This window comes from Prunus persica, chromosome G8 (genome assembly GCF_000346465.2).
Source record: "Prunus persica cultivar Lovell chromosome G8, Prunus_persica_NCBIv2, whole genome shotgun sequence".
NCBI classification, from domain to species: domain Eukaryota; kingdom Viridiplantae; phylum Streptophyta; class Magnoliopsida; order Rosales; family Rosaceae; genus Prunus; species Prunus persica.
This window is the reverse complement of record NC_034016.1, coordinates 15550181-15568075: the sequence shown is the minus strand read 5'-3', so window position 1 is coordinate 15568075 and position 17895 is coordinate 15550181. Positions and strand designations below refer to the sequence as shown.

At 36.1% G+C, this 17895-nt stretch overlaps 3 protein-coding genes across 3 annotated transcripts; 1 reads left to right on the top strand and 2 right to left on the bottom strand.

Moving 5' to 3' along the window:
• LOC18769006 (protein unc-50 homolog) lies at positions 392-6238 on the bottom strand. The gene is made up of 10 exons (XM_007201326.2): positions 5975-6238; positions 4105-4172; positions 3972-3997; positions 3723-3813; positions 3206-3301; positions 2381-2449; positions 2073-2131; positions 1867-1989; positions 1116-1187; positions 392-1027 (listed from the first exon to the last, which is right to left on the bottom strand). The coding sequence occupies exons 1-10, from the start codon at positions 6062-6064 to the stop codon at positions 957-959; spliced, it is 765 nt and encodes a 254-aa protein (XP_007201388.1). The 5' UTR covers positions 6065-6238; the 3' UTR covers positions 392-956.
• On the bottom strand, positions 7239-8759 carry LOC18768620 (transcription factor MYB44). The gene has a single exon (XM_020570139.1). The coding sequence runs from the start codon at positions 8591-8593 to the stop codon at positions 7685-7687; it is 909 nt and encodes a 302-aa protein (XP_020425728.1). The 5' UTR covers positions 8594-8759; the 3' UTR covers positions 7239-7684.
• On the top strand, positions 14504-17223 carry LOC18768061 (PRKR-interacting protein 1). Its single transcript, XM_007200553.2, has 2 exons — positions 14504-15078; positions 16584-17223. The coding sequence occupies exons 1-2, from the start codon at positions 14830-14832 to the stop codon at positions 16869-16871; spliced, it is 537 nt and encodes a 178-aa protein (XP_007200615.1). The 5' UTR covers positions 14504-14829; the 3' UTR covers positions 16872-17223.

Sequence of the window (17895 nt, the reverse complement as noted above, 5' to 3'; positions counted from 1 at the left end):
TTTGTCGGTCACATTTTTTTTTTTGAAATTTTTCTGAAAAGTAGATAAGATCCGTGGAAAACAAGTCATAAAAATAAAATAACCAAAATTATGAATTCCTCCCTTAATGTTTCTTTCATTTTCTCCATTGGCTTTGTTGGCTTCAAAAACCATGTTTTGAAATTGGTGAGACGGTTTGCACTTTCCAAAATAATTTGCACTCAAAACTACTTGATTCTGTGCCTGACCTTCAACATTGATAAAGATCCAAGATCTACTAGCAAATTGTAAATTGTAAATAAAATAATAAATAAAAAAGAAGAAAAAGGAGAGAGCAAGGGAGGAAAATGTAGCTCATCTTTGTCAGAGTTAAATTTAGTGGAGGCTCCTGACCAGCATAAAAAGAACAATCAATTCACACTGCTGCATCGGAGTTAAATCTTGAACAAATGTGGCAAAAAGAGCTAGCCTTCTAGAACCTGGTTTCAACCCTCTCCAATTGCTTATTCACCATACATGTAAAAATACAACACTCGGCAGGATAAAAGAAAATGAAGGACTACCTACCGACGATGTATGCTGTGACTGGGCCTATTCAATTGACTCCAAAACATCTTGGTACAATTTAGAACAGTACCTTCAAAAGAAGCCAACTGTAAATTTTCAAAAATTTATGTATGTAAATGCAAAGCATAGATTTGATATGGAGACAAATCATAGCGTTCGATACATCTCTGGGATCAATATTCAGAATCTCTAAACAAACACTTGATGCCCTATCTTCCTTGGTTCCAACTTCCATTCACAGTGGTAAAATGCCCTACAAAGAATGCCACAAAAGCTTTTCCCTATGTGACCTCCTGCTAGTAATCATATCATAGAAGCAATCAAGAATCCGCCGATGTCTTCTCAAGTTGTGTGGCCTCTGAATTAGTACCCAAACTTAACGTATGTGCTGTCTTAAATGTTTGCCTCAATTAAATCTGTACTCGTTGACTAAAGTACATATTCATAAAGTATCTTGAAGGATTGAAGCCACTCAAAATCACTGCAGAAGGGGATAACGAACAATTTCAACCTAAAGTGTAATGGAACACAAAGCAAAAGCAAAGTCAAGAGTCTCATGCAATACTTACAGATCGGAGAGAGGACAATGACAACACTGATTGGATATAGGAAGAAAGTCGTCCTCTCCAGAAAGGGCAGTACTGCAAGAATAGGACACTTAATCAGTATGACAAGGCAAACTGGCATTAATATTTGTTACTCAAAATAAACCGCCGACCACTTGAATTCCCAACTATATCTCAAGTTCTTAACAAGAAAGTATATCATCCACAAGTTTGTCTCATAGAGCCTTTATCATATACTGGAACAAAAACCAACTGGACAACTCAACACAGTTGAATTCCACTCTAAAGTCATGGGGTTAGATTACAAGCTGATGAGCTAACTTAACGGCTGGAAACACAAATATTTTTTTTGGGACTTAAGAGAATTCAATATCACTGACTATAGAGGAGAATGCAAGGATCTACAATGCTGGCCACCTCTGCATCTCCACTGCATAAGTGGTGGAAGCTCTATGCAGAAATGATTTATGCGAACATGTCCGCTAGTTACTGGTCTTTTATTTGATGAAATCAATTGCGCATTTCACCTATTAGAGAGCTGATTGAATTCATAAATTTTGGCCTTCAAGCAACATCACTTTGTATCCACATCCAAAACAGCAGCAACCACTTAGTAGTATAATATGATATCATAGTGAGTTTTAGAAAATAGTATCCGCCATAAACAGCATGGGCAAGAATGATCTCATCACACCATCTGCACTTAAACATTTGAAAGAAAATTCTTAAGCTCATAAAAAAATCTTTAGCTTACCATCATAACCTAAAAAGTTGAGGTAATGATAGTATGAAATTGCCACCATGAATAGCAAATTTGATAGCAACACAGGAATGAAACCATGAGCTACCAAAATTGGTGATAGAAAATAATGGATCACTGCACAACAAAGACATCAGAACATCATTTCACATATTTGAGATTGATAATATGATAAGGAAAACACTTTTTGCATTAATTACCGTAAAGCATAACAAACATCGGGAAGAAAGAGTTGCAGTGCACGTCAAATGCGTACATCCTTCAATTGACCAAAATCACCACAAAATAAACAATCAGAATGTTTTTACACACGAAAAGAAATAAAAGCTGGAAATACATGTATAAAAATTTAATTGCAAGTTCTGGGAGATTCAATCAATCTAAAATCATCCACGCACACACAAAACATGCACATACACAATCAGGTAGGATCAGGTAAAAACTAAGCCGATTGTTCAGCAAGAATCATATTGCTAATGAAGTAGGAAATGAAAGATAAAAGACTTGCCATTCAACACGTTGCTCAACAACATGACTATTCGGTGCCTCTTCACGAAGGTAAGAATTAGTCAAAAACCTGCATGAACATTGAAAAGTGGACTTTGCCATTATATGATGATCAATACTTTACTCTAAGGTGTCTATTCCAGAAGAAGATTGAGAACCATATAAATAAAGAGATTGAGAACTGAAACAGTTATAAAAGAGATTGAGAACGAAAATCATTTAGACTGGAACTTTTTTTCCAAATGGCCAACCCATATAGATATAGTAATGTGAGACCCCACCACTGCAATTACATCTCTATCTGAAGCTCATCTTCCCCAGACGTACAATCACCATCCCATTATTTCCTATATAGACTTTTGAGTAATTAAACACATATTGTCACCTGCAAACTAGTTATTTACAAAAGACCTGGATTCGCATTAATACCAGAACATATCACTCAGTAACATTTCACTCCCATATGTCACTTCATGCACAACTAACATGTTTTTTGTCTTTAGATAAATTATTCTATACTCACTATTTCCTTATATAGAAGCCTTGTACTGAATGTTCAAGTGACTCAGCAACATGAAGCGGGCTTGGTATCAACAGATGATAGCAACTAAATAACATATTTTCCTACTTCTATGGAAAATGGCTTCCTTTACTTAAGGAAATTGAGTTTTTTATAATAAAAAATATAAGAACTGGGTTTCCGTAGAACTTATTTGTTCCTGCAATTTTTTCACGAAACAATTGAGCCTGCATAAGAAGTCACTGACATATTTAAGGATCAGATCAAACGAGTATCACATTAGTGTTAGCCAGAACGAATTCTTACCAACAAAATGTAGCCAGAAGCATTCCGATGAACAAAAACTGAAAAAGCAAAACGGAAATAACTACAAAAACAGCATGTGCAGCACTATGGTCGTACCTGAAATAAGTAAGATTAGATAAAAGTCAGCAAAGGATTCCTCACAGAATTCTTGGAACTTACTAAAGCTAGAAATTTTTTTTTACAGAATATACTGATAAAATACTCATTGAGGGTAGAACTTTTGAGCCAGCGCAATATCAAATTTATATGAACCTAGTATATCCAAACTGCAACTTTTACTTGCAGAGCATATGATTATTGTCTATTAATTTATTTTGACATTAGACAAACTTTTTCTTAAAAAGTCCTGTGACAAAAGAAATGTTTGGAAGGATCTCCATCAGCTGGAAGATGAGAACTCTTGGGTTTCATTCTGGAAATTTCAAATCAGCTGTGACCGTTATTTTAAATTAATATCAGTGCTACCAAATTCTTTGTTGTATCTAGCAACCAGCAGGTAAGTAAACAGTAAACTTACGCAGCACAATAAGCCATAGTTGCAACTGCAAGTAGAAGGCTGCAGATTACAACAAAAGCAGGGTCGTCACGAGCCCATTGATTCTTAGTTTCTGAGACCAAAAGGAAAGTAAACAACATTTCAATTGTATCAGATGTAGCAACACTATTTCATACTTTTGACATGTAATCAGTCCACCAGCATGGCACTAAATCAAAAAAATCAGAAATTCCAACTTAGTAAAAAAAATTTGAAAAGTAAAGAACTTACGCTTGTGGTACTTGGTGTGCTGATAGCTGCATCAGTCATACAGTTCCACATGCAAGACACAAAATTCGATATTAAGGAAATCAGGAGCAACAACAAAACAGCATGCTGATGATCTGAAAACGTGAATACTTACACAACTTTTGGTGAGGTGCATAGGTGAAGCATTTGCCAAAAAGTATATTCAATGTCCATTTGTTGCCACTACAATAAACCAATAAAAAAACAAAAGAAAACCCATTGAGATAAAGCATGCCTAAGGATTCAAAATAATAATGAAATGCAATTAGCATTCTAGCTTCCCAAACCAAAAGTTTAAAAATATTTAAAAGAGTTAGGTATAAGGCAACAGAGCAGACATAGATGAGCTGAAAAATCCACACCTAAGACCTATACCCAATACTGGGTTATGCAATAGATGGAATTAAAATCCCAATTAATGTGATTATATATCCTCTCAATGTTCAATTTGTATAACATCAAAGAAAGCTTCATGGTTGCTGAAATAGATATTTAGTTTGTGAATTTGTGCAGGTCACAACCCTAAATTTAGAAGATCTAGATCCCCTTACATATTGTATACTAATATAAGTGTAGCAGGTCTCAATTTTAAGTGTAGGTCGCTATAAAACAGGGATTCCAAGTGAGACTGAAAATTCATATCAAACCCTGTGGGTTGTGTCTGGGTGCAGGGCTCAAAATATGATTAACTTAGAAGGATAGACACAAGAGCCCATAATATCTCCAACCCCCTCGCAGTACAAAAATATTACTCCTTTATCCAAGAATCCAAGTTGCTAACTCCCAATTCAAATCAGTCAAAAAGTCTCTAAATCTCTGTAATATTGATCTGAACCCATCATGGTGGAAGATTCCGTTTTCTTGCTTCTCTTACTTTCTTCTCCACTTTAAAGCCATTTCGCAATATCTATGCAAACTATATGATGCAGGATGCTGTGCTACATCACTATATGTTTGCCATTTTGTAGTTAGCACTAAGGAAATGTATTAGGGTTCTGCATTCCACAACCCATCTAGCATTTTCATCTTTGGTTAAGCTAGGCTTGATTTCTATTTTCATCATTCCTTCATGTATAACTTTTCTCTTTTAATGGCACTAGTTTTGCACATTATAGAATCCGATGATCTTAGGGTTCAACCCCAGAGATGCCAACTTAAATCCTCCAGCATAGCAACAGTACAAACCCAATGTTAAACTAGAACCCAGGCACTCATTAGCCCATTGAATCCAAAATGTAAGCAGCATTTTGTGTTTGGGCAACAATTTTCCATTAACCCATTTCAGCCTTCCTCTGAAACCTTGCAAGAAGTTTTAAACTTCCCCCACCAGGCTAACAGATCCAAATCTTAAGCTCTCTGGCATCCTTCTTTTTTTGAATAAAAATAAGAGTTCAAACTCTTCTCCAAGTAAAAGATTCAAAAAATTCTCAAGCATCCACCGAGTTCACTCCAATTTCTCTTTAAAAGAATTCTCAACCAAAAAAAAAATATTTGACATAGTCCTACTATTTTAACCCAGTCCATGTGATGAAATAAGCTAAAATGCACCTCGTTTCCATAGAATAGCCCTCCCCATCTAAAAAAGTGATGTTTTCCACCTTCAAATGAATTAAAGAATTCTCAAAGGCTTCCCAAAATGAGGTTCGCAAAACTCACTAGCCGCTCAAAGCCTCAAACAATTTTATACTCATTTGCTACAAAGCACATATGGGGATAAAATTCATAATAAGAACCTACCTAAAGACCTCAAAGCAACCATTCTGAACCCACTTTAAAACCAAATGGAATTGAAATTTCTGTTGGACATCCAGATTCCAGAGCAATCAAAAACACTAGTTCTTCCATAATTCAGAGTTTTTACAACGTTATTCGTCCAACTAGATCCAACCCACAAATTATGAAACGCTCAATTTAAAAATGAAACAAATTAGTACGCAGATCAGATCCAGAGCATAAACAAATAGAATCTGAGAAGAATGGGGCACCTTGATTATTCTTCGAAGGTACTGAATGAACATGGGGTTCGTACGAGATGTGGAGGACGACGACCGCCCTCTCGACGTTGTAGGCAACATCTTTCTCTTGCACTCCTCCCTCTTTCTTTCTCTGTATATCTTCTCTTCGAATTCTAAGCACCTCTGCTTCGCTGATCTATACGATCTCTGGAATTTCCACAGCCCTCTCTCTTCTCTTCCTCTCGAAAGAGTACAGAATTTTCAGATGGCTGGAAAGCAAAACGTAGAAACGACTACTTTCTCCTCTATTCGTCGTATGCAGCCCAGATTGGATCAATCTGGAAATTGGGCTGGACTTTTTTTGTGTATTCTGAGACTGAATTTTGGGTTGGGCTTCTGCTAAACAAGGCTTGGACAAGAGCACTACAAGAAACAAGAGGGTAAAAAAAATTAAACACACCAACGATTTTTTTTAAAATACAAACAATATAATATTTACATGATAGTTTTATAAAGGGCTGATGCACACAACAACAACAAGGATGCACCATCACAAATATATATTGTCTTTTATCATTCATGTGAGTTGAACATAAAACACGAGACCTCTTCTAACCAAATGAAGACAAATATCACTAGACCAAAGACTAGTTAACACTCAAACGATATTGAGGAAAATGAATTTAAACACGCAATCTTAAATGTCGAAGCTTAACATACAAGATACATGGTATATGAAATGTTCGTTACAAGGCTTTGATATTCTTTTGCTATGCCTAGCAACCCTCAAACCCTCCAAACTCCTCCTAAACTCAAACTTGACTTCTTTCTTCATTTTGCTAAGACATGTTTAAGTTTGGGTCAACCTTCCATGACTCCTACCTGCCTAATTTTGGTATGGTGACTCAATTTCCTTTGTTCAAATCTTTTAAGGTTTATCATGATATGTTGTGTTGATACTCATTCAACTATCAACAGTGCTATACGATGCTAGACTACATTCATAATGCAAATAAGAATCACATGATCAATTTTCAGGAAAAAAATTTCCCAAATACTCCAAATGCAGTACGGGATCTGAATAAATAAAAACAAAACACGGTAGTTGGAAATTTATTTTCTTTTCAAATTTGAAAATCTGGACTTCACGTGTATTTGGGTGGGGAATAATTTGGACGAAAAAAACAAATTTGTATACTCAAGAAAGGAGGTGTGTACTGACAAGTACTGTAACCACTACGAAACGAATATACAAAATACAACCCAAAAAATACAAAATCTGAAAAGTCAAAAGTCCAACCAAACCATATGCTTTTCCGTCCAAAAGTTGTACGTCATTCAGTACGCACCGTACCAAAAACGGGCCTAATTTTAAACAACCATTTTTTTCCGTTTTTACTCTTTTCATTTTAAATATAGTTTTCTTCTTCGATAAGCAGAAATCGGTTATGGTTTGGTTGGAATTTAACAACAGTGCCAGTGTCAAATCGAACCACGATGACAAATAAATAAAAAAAACAGCGAATTTGAGTCCAACCAAAAAACCGAAAGAAAATTTAAATTTCTAAACTGTGGTCTTTCACCTTCTGTACATTCTCAAAAATTTTATTTTTTCTCCTAAAAAAGAAAAAACGACAGTCTTTTTTTGTTTTTGTGCCTGTGTGGCTTCTCATCTCAACTCCACTCTCTAATTCTGATTTCTTAACTCACTAATCCTGATTAATTTTTCATTTTGAACTCTTAATCAAGCTTGCTGATGGCAATGCGCTTAACCCCAGCATTTCTCACACCCTCACTGTGTAAGCACATCCCCTCCATATAACTCCTCACTTCCGTTCTTATCATCTCCTGCATCACAGACAAAAACTCCGTCCCGAACGACAGCGTATTACCAGCATTACTAGTCTCGGGCTGCAACGACGCCGTTCCTTCTACTCGGCGAGCGGCCGATTCAAGGACGGGCAACTCGTGCGACGGCGTATCGTCGACTCCTGGTAAAGACAGAGTCAGCAGAGTCGACGGCTCGTGCGCTTCGTTCTTTCTGTCGTTCTGACTCGGAGGCGACTCGCGAGTCAATACTCCACCGGTTCTCGCCACGGGCCGGAACACGTGCGACGAGGAGATGGCGGGCGCGCCCGAGTCGCTGACATCGGATCCGGAGGGGCTCCCAGGGCTGTAACAGAGGCCAGAAAACGACACCGCTGCGGTAGCCGTTTTCTTCTCCGGCCGAAAGTGATTGTCGTCGATCGTTGGTCCATCGTCGTTTCCCGAGATCGCCGAGAACTTTCGCTTCAGCGTCGAGTTCCAGTGGTTCTTGATCGCATTGTCCGTACGGCCGTTGAGGAGCCTGGCTATGGTGGCCCACTTGTTGCCGTACTTGGCGTGGGCCCCGGCGATGATCTCGTCCTCCTCTGGGGTGAAGGCCCGGTGCTCCACCTCCGGCGAGAGCTGGTTGCACCATCGGAGGCGGCACGACTTGCCGGACCGGCCCGGTACCGACTTGCTTATCAAGGACCAGTTGCGAGCGCCGTGGTGCTGTACCAGCTGCCGTAACTTCTCGTCCTCGTCGGGGCTCCACGGACCCTTGACCCGATCCAGTTCTCTCTGCGCTTGCGCCGACGAGTCCATTGCCGATTCTCGTTGATCCATTTCGAAATCAGAAAAACCCTAACCTTAGATATAAGTGAAACGTAAATTAAAATTGGGATAAATATTCTACAAAATTGGAGGAGAGAGATTGGGAGAGGCGCGGAGAGGTTTTGAGGAGAGAGAGAGTCTCGGCCTCGTAGGCTCTTAAGATTTTGTGAGAGAGGGAGAGAGGAGTTAGAGGGGTTTATAAAGGAGAGGCTAGGGTAACTGATAGGGCCGGTTAACCGAATCGGGTAACGGGCGTTATGGCAACCGGTACTGCTGCATTACCCGTTACATCACTCTACAGCTGTATAACCACCACGCGTTGCCACGTAGGCCCTGTGGATTGCTGAGAATCCTCCTCCCACTAAAATCTCGGCATCGCGCAATATCTCTCGCGAGAGAGAGAAAGAGAGCGTTAAGAGTTAGTTTCCCGTTTTGACTGGTTGCAGTTATGGAAGTTTCTGAGGTCCTATTTAGTTTCACAAAAGAATTTGACGAAAATTTTTTTTTTTTGTTATTTTTTTTAAAAAAATTAGAAAATTCAGTTATGATGTTTAGTAATGTTGGAACGTAAGTATGAGATATCGCTTTATATTCTTTGTTTAGTTTTCTAAATATATAGTTAAAAATATGAAATATATAAAATAATAAAATTATTATTATTATCCTTATTGTTGAATAAAATTGTAATTATAAAATGTGGATAGATTGATTATGAAAAAAGTGTATATATTTCTAGACTTTTTTCCGTGTGAAGAGAAAATAAAACCCTTGAGAATAAGGAATTATTTTCATGTGATAAGAAATTATTTTTTATACTTGGAACCAAACATTGATGTTCTATTTTCAAATTCATTTTCCACATGAGTAAAACGCATAAAGTAAAAAAAAGAGAAAATAAGAAGTTATTTGTGAAAATATCGCGAGAAATTGGGGAGAGATTAGAGGTAGTTGAGGATAAGTTTGACTGAGCCAGGCTGGAGAGCATTACGTGAGAGATTTTAAGATTTTGGTTCGGTTTCTTAACTTTTTTTTTATTATTTTGTTTTATTTTATTTGTTTTATTGTTTATTTGGGGTGCACGGAAGTGCTGAGGTGGAGGAAAACGACAAGAGCGGTCGAGAAATGGGAAGTCGGGTCATGACTGACAAGCTGTCAGTCCAGGCTGTATACCTGGAGCGCGGCTGAGACTATGAGACGCCAACGGCCTTCAGTGTCTACCGACACCAGGCGGTCATCATCGAACTTCTAACAGTATGTTGAGTGATGAAAACGACACCGTAGGCATTTGCTGGCTTAATTTAAAATTTGAATTTGGGAGTTGTAAATTTGGGAATTAATTAATTAATGAGTTAGCTAATTATAGAAGATAAGCATCAACGGATCAGTACCAGATTTCTGTTGATACAGCTACCTAACAACTCTGTGCTTTGGTACTTGTTTAGTCCAAGTTTCTTACACACTCATTTTCTGATTATATATATATATATATATGGGTAATTTTTATTTTACTAAGTGGAAGTTTACCGAGTTGCATATTAAATTTTTTTCGTATATGTCGTATGCATAACATTTATTTTCGTATCATTTTCATACATTCGTTAGTCCAACCATCATGTTTTACGTTAAATAATGACGTGACAATCAATGTTGCCGCATAGACTCACCCATATTTTACTACGTGGACAAAATTTTAAAAATTTATTTAATTAATTATGTGGAATTTGTTCTTGATAGACAACTTGTCATGTTATCGCGATTTCTCTTTTTCTTTTCAAATGGTAGGAATTTTAGTAATTTCAAAATGAATTGTTTACATCTGATACCAAGAACATTATTATATTTACTCTCTCGAATTTCCTATTTTCTCTCATTAAATTTCAGTTAATATTACCCAAACAATTTACGTTGCAAGAAATAGTTTCTCCAATAAGGATTTGTGGTAAAGACTAATTAAGGAATTATTTTATTGTGTCAATTTTTTGTTACAAACTAACTTTTGGTCTAATGATAGTTAATTATGTTTTATTTAAGAAAATTTTAAGTTCGACTCACGCGTATGTAAAAATGATACAATATGGTTACATGAATCAACTAACTCTCGCTCTTCTTGCGGTTGGTAGAGATCTCACATTCGAATCATGCTCTCCAATTGATCATAAAATCATGGGATGGAAGGACACAAAAAAAACTCATAGACAAATTGAAGTGTATCAGTTTCGGAATAAACAAAACTATTTTCCTTAAAAGGAGGAATAAATTAAATTCTAACCAGTCAGAATTCGTTTTGGTTAGCAATATGCCAATGCATATCAAGAGGAATCTAGAAATAGGCCAAATTTGTCCCTCATAATAAAGTTTCATCGAGAAGAATAATTTGTTTTGAATTTATTTGTCGTCCAAAAGGAATTTCGTTTTAGCCTTCCTCAGTCAACATCATCAATCTACAGTACCAAAAGAAAAAACGAAAACGAAAACCCAAGAAGTTGACTATGCAAGTTCGGTTCGTTTCAAACACCAATTCATAAACAAACCATGTATTCATGAATTTTAGTCGTTGAGGTTAGATGAAGAAGTGCTCAAACAAATTTTGGTTTGCTCGCGTCTTATCAAAGTAATTCGGCACCCCCGTCCAAAAAAAAAATTTGAAAAATTCACTATTATACCTAATATAGGAGACCAAATTATAAAACAATCATAAAAAAATGAACTTTATAAACACACCCAAAACTTATTTACAACATAACAAAAATGCTTTTAACTTCTTTTAAATTACAAAACTGTCATTGATTTCTTAAAAGAAACACAACCCCAAAACCTCATAAACAAACTCAAAACACTCAATAGGGCATCAAAGTAATTTAATAATCAAAATTGAATTCAATAAGGCAAACTGTCATTTTTTGGATTTTTTTTTGGATTTGTTTATATAAATTAAATGACGTAGGGTTTATCTATATTATTAGTGCTAAAAATAGGTATATGACTAAATATCTCAAAAAATTAATTGAATAAGATTAGGGTCGAGAGGAGGCAATAGCCTTTGGCTCCCATATGGATCCACAAATGAAACAAACACTCATATTTTTTCCGATAAATTTAAATATAATGAGCATATATCACTATTCTTATATACAGAGAATAGTGATATAAGCTCGTTTCATGTAAGTTATTTTCTATAAATTGTTAGAAATGTTCCAAATAATGATTTGAGAATTCAATGCAAATAACTTCAGCATTAAAATTGATTCTGTTTGGATGGAGGAATTTGAAATAAACGATTTGGATTTGACAACAAGGTTATTTGCTACAAAAACTAGAAAACATCAAAATTGAATATATTTGAAATAACTAGACTTAGCATATATGAAATGGATTTGAAACAATTATATGCAATAAATCATTTGAAATTCATTTATTTTCTTCATTTATTCTTGTCTAACTTTTGACACACATGAATTGTAACAGTTTGAACAAACAATTTTACTTTATAATAACCGTGGCTTTTGCCCCTTTTCTAGTAGTGAGTGTTCAAGCTTGAGAGAAAATGTTTTATCAATGAAAATAAAGAATTCTAATTTCATATAAACTTTAGCACTTGCAACAAAGTTACTATTAAGAGTCCATAGGTAGAATTTGCCTATAAAAACTAGCTTGTATAGCATATGTAATGGGCTCCATAAAAATTTATCATGGGAAATGAGGTTTATGGATGAGAAATCAATTGTTTTCCCATATTTGATAAGTCCATACATGGGAAAGTGAAGCCCTCTTCTCCCTTTGAGTTTTGTTTTCTCTCATCATGAGAAAATTTGGGAAAATGAGCCAACATTAAATGTATATTTTTCATGACCATTTTGTCCCCATTAACAATTTAGAATTACAATATATCATTAAATATTTTTTTTTATTTGATTTAATATGAGTATAGTTGAAAAATTATACAAATTTTGTTTTCCATTTCTACTCAAAACAAGCATGAGAAAAGAAATAAAGTGATACATCCCGGTTACTTTCCTAACATTACCAAACATGGGAAAACCTTCCATTTCTCATCTCTTGGAAAATGACATGGGAAGTGATTTCTCCTTAAATTCATTCCGTGAACCAATGGTGCCTTAAACAAATTTTAGGTAGGAATTGGAAAAATACTAATCCAACCATGTTCCCTATCCACCTCTTAAAATAGGGAGATTTATATGGGCTCCTAAATTTGAGGAGAGAGAAAGGATTCCTAGTGACTCCAAATAATTTAATACTGCTTTGTTTTATGCATATTTTAAACTTTTATTTATAGTATTTATGACCACTAAACTAGAGAGTATGATTGGAGTTCAAATTTAATACGGAGCTCATAAAATAGCTTTTGTGTGACTTTAGCTACATTTTAACTAAAAAAAATAAGGTGCATAATTACGAATGCTCTAAAAAAAGAGTGCCGAAGAGCTCTTAAAATACTTTAAATTATGCTATTTCTACAATGTGAGATCTTGAATGCTAACATTCACAAGAATAAAGTACGCCAAAAAAACACTTCATTAAAGATAGGCTAAACTATATAGAATTAAAGGCAAAAATAAAATATAAATAGTAGAGATACAATCAGTACATGTGGTTGAGATTTGTGGACAATCGAGGATGTTTCGTCTGAGGTAGAGTGCATCATGCTTTTCCCAGGCATTGCACATGATTGCATTCATTGTACCATAAAACTAATTTCCATTAAATTTTTTTTTTTACATCCCATATTTCTTTAATTAATTCTATTTTGATGACTAAACGACAAGGTTTTGGTGACCGTTGAAATAAGAAGCAAGCACCTCAAAACAAAACCAAACCCAACTCTTTGCTTTTTGTTTAATGGGGCACAAGTTCTGCATCAGCAGACCATATCCTCTGCCAGAAACATGTTAGTTTGATTTAGGTATGTTGTCATTAATTAAATACTAATCAGCATTGGATTATGGGTTTTGCATTAAGCATATGTTAAGAACGATTTGCACGTGGCTGCGAAGCGTCGGGGATGTTTCGTTTAGTCTTCTTTTATTTATTTAATTATCATCAAGCTTAGTTAATTATGCTTTGCAGCTCTCTAAAAGGGGAACAATGCTTAGTTATTTTATGCCCCATATTCCATTGATGTACGAGAACATGAAAAGGGAAAACAAAAGGTTTTTGCTGCATTATTTTCTTTACGTTCAGCTAGATCCAAGCCCATCTGAAAAGGTCTGAACAATATTCTCTTGCTTTTGCTAAATTAAAGGAAAATGGGAACGCTATTTGAGAGTTTCGTTTGGAATTACTTTTAGCAATGCTGTGTTTTTCAGATGGGTGATCATGCATGTCCACACTGCGAATTTTTTTTATCAGCACGAGGAACACTGGATTTCGAATTCACATCTTTCTACGTTAAAAAGAGGAACCAACAATTTGTTAGTACTGTATCTTTATGCTTTGATAATTGGATGTGAAAGTGTAGACATAAGAAGAGCGCAAATGTACAAATTAGGTTTCAAATAGAAGTGTTTTTTTCAGGCTATTTTTAGGAAGCTTCACATTGGTGACGCGCTAAGTCGCCATATTTGATTCATTGTTCAACATATGAGAGAGAATGCTTATGTAGTCTTTTGAGAAAGTTGGGATTCTGCATATTTTTAGAGAACCGAACTTTGTGGTTAATGCTTTAGTAGATGTTTACTCGCTGTTGAACCATCCTCTAGTCTAGTATCCTTTAAAAAACAAGTTTACCTTAGTAAAATAATAAAAATGAACACAATTGCATAATATTAAGTTGGGCATGTTTGTAGATAACCGAATTGGTTGGCTCATTTTGTAGCGAATTTGACAGTTTGGGGTACCGAGTGCAGAGATAATAATTCTTAACCACATAAACTACAAGTGTCTTGCAACTCGATTTCTCTGTTTTTGTTTTTCAAGACCTCGATTTCCCTATTGACTCTAGTGAAGAAAAAAGGCAAAGAATAGGAACATGCTTGAGGCACGGGTAGAGCCCAGCCCAGCCCAGCCCAACCCAAATCCTTTTTACGGGTGGCCTCGTACAAGAACCAATGGCAACATATAAAAACCCTCTTCGAATTCTGGATGGCGCTAAATTAAACCCATAGTCACAACACTCTATCTGCCATTAGGGTTCTTCAAATCTCTGGACGTCCCTCTTCAATCTCAGAATCCACAAATTCTGACATCACACTCCACACCTGAATCAGAAATTAGGGATTCTCTTCTACGACATGTCGTCGGGCGGACCCAAAGACGGGGACTTGCAACTGGTGGCGGCGCCTGAAAGGAAATTAGCGCTACCGCCAAAGCCACCGACAACGGCCAGCTCGACGGCGCTTGTGGAGTATACGCCGCCTGTGTTCAAGGAGGAGGAAGAGGACCTTGAGATCAAGCTCCGGAGGATTCTGGAAAATGTCCCCGTCCGCGTCAGCAACACCTCAGGTAGCTCCGCCGGGTCGGGCTCCGGCGACTTTCATCAGGTATGTATATTAGCTGATTCAATATCACAATGGTGACTGTGTTGTCACTGTATTAATTAGATATTTATGGTTATTTGATGAAATGACTGAACAAATTGGAATACTTTGAGTGTTGATATGTATTATATTAGCCTAGTAGGGTGTCTTGAGAAATTTGGTTATTCAGAATTTAGATGGCTGAGGGATGTTACTATATTAGTTATATATTTATGGTTATTTGACGAAATTACTGAACAAATTGGAGTATTTTGAGTGATGATACGTAGGGTAGCCTATTGGGGTGTCTTGATAAATTTGGTTATTCAGAATTTAGATAGCTGAGTATAAAACATTAGTAATGCAGTTAGGGACCTTTGGTTTCGAATTTGAATTTACTTTTGGGCTTAGAACCCCAATGGTAAAACATTTACCTATGTCCATGGGAAAAATCTGGAATTTACTTGCCATGAGGTGGTATTTGAGTGTTTGTCATCCCATGCATAGTGTGTGACTATGCAGAGACTGGGGGCCATTGAACTCTCAAGTAAGGAGTTTAGGGTTTTTCAATTTTGGGATTGAGCAAGTCTTTCTTTATTTTAGTAAGATTCACTGCTAGTATATTGAGGGTGTTGTTATATTGTATGTGCTTAGCCTAATTGCAAAAACAAGTTACAGTACATTGGGGCAGCCACGTATGTCCCATAATGTAGAACAATGTGTTACTGAGATGCAAGAGTTGCACACCCGAGTCATGCTCAATTTTTTGGCAATCAAAGAGATTCTGTCATGGAGTAAAGCAGGTTTACTATTCAGTGTTCCTTTGGGATTGGTGGAAACATTTTGGTGCCCTTGTTGGCTGACTGGATTTTGAGTATGGTGGTTGCACTTTATATGGTTTATTTGTGTGGACAATAGGGTATCATGAAAGTGTTTAATTACTTTAGCATGTGGATTGCAGTACATGACCTTAATTAGCGAATTTTTTCTCTTATAGACGAATCTCTGTCTCTCTATCTTGTTTGAAATAGTATGTTCTGCTTGAACTTGGGGACCTTCCCGATTTAAACAATGTATTGTACTCTTTGAAAAGTTGTATTTTGTTATTATATGTACAAGGGATGGATAAACCTGCTATCTTGAGCAGTGCAGTAGAGTGCAGTGTTTTTCTTATTTCAAGTTTAAATTAAGGGACAAGAAAGCCCGGATTTGTACCCCAGTCAGCCTGAAGGAAGTTGAATTGAAGCTAACAGAGCTGTGCCCTAGGGTATTGCAATAGAAAACAGCCAGTTGCTTGCTGAAACAGCCTTTTTCTTCTCCATAGTTTTGAGTTTGATGTTGAATCAGTCTCAAGGGATGGATAGTTGATACGTTTGATCAGTATTTGAACACATAAAACTATAATTTTCTTTTCATACATCTGCTCTTTGCTTGACATTGGAATATTTGATTAGTTATGATTTGTTGGACGCTAAGCGGGCGGCTAAATTTCATGTATATTTTTCTCACCCCAAATTGTGCCTGAACAGTATCGGCAGATGAGACGGAAAGAGCAAGACAGACTTGCTAGGATGGAGGTGGACTATCAAAGAAGGAAAGAAGAGGCCGAGTTCATTATGAGAAGGGAGGAAAGATTAAAATCAGCAGAAGAGCGGACAGCAAAGAAGCGATTGAAACGTCAAAAGAAAAAGCAAAGGAAAAAGGAGAAGAAGATTAAAACGAGTTCAGGTGGCGAAGAGAATCATAAAGGAGAGACCACGGATGAGGATGAGGAGAACTCTGATGATCAAACTGAACAAGCTTTTGATAAGCTATAATTCTTGATGTATTGGTTAAAGCTTGGTATCCACGGACATAAGGAACAAATACGCACCAACTTCATTGGGATTTCGTTTTTCTGAAGTCTATAATTTGCCATGTTTGTGACCTGAATTCGATTGTATGTATTATCCGAGATTCTGAGATGTAACAACCCGAGAGATCAGAAAAAAAAATTTAGTTTAACGGGTTTTGTATTTTCTTAATGGATCCATCAATCGTATTTGGCTTGTTATCAAATGCAATGTTGAACAAAAATGATGTGGTTTTGTCTCCATGGGATGTTCACGTTCTTCTCTGGACTGGCATATGTACTAATTGTTTGCTTGCAATTGCATCATGTTTGTTAAAGGGTTTGTTTCACCCGGTACAAGTATGATAGTTGGCAGTTGATCTGCTTCCCTGTGAATGTTACCTAACGCAGAGTGGTCCCCTTTGCCTTTGCTTCGCATGTAAGGAAGGAAACATATAACACAAGACATTCTATATATTATCCTCTTTTTCTAAAAGTTGGTTTCTATTTCTATATAGCATCTTAGTTTCCAGTTAAGATGAATGATTTAGTCAAGCTCTCTTCTCTTATGATAATCGGGACGGTCCTATGATCAAATACAAAATACTTAATTTAATCTAACATACTTTCTGTTTGCCCTGCTTATGTAGGAAGCACTTTTTTATAAGTGTTTTTTTATTACAAGTACGTCAAAATTATTCCTAAAAATTCAAATAATTCTTGAAGACAAGCTTTTTCAAGAAATCGTTTTTAAGACCCGTAAACACTTTAAAGTTTTTTTACCAATATCAAAAATGTTTTTTGTTAGAAAGTACTTTGAGCCGTTACAAAAGCAGTGTCAAACAATCCCCTAAAAAAAGAGATATTTAGTCATATATCCATTCTTATATAGATAAATAAACCCTACACCATTTAATTTCTATAAAAAAATCCAAAAAAAACCCAACAAATGACAGTTGTCTATTGAATTTAATTTTGATTATTAAATTACTTTGATGCCCTATTAAGTG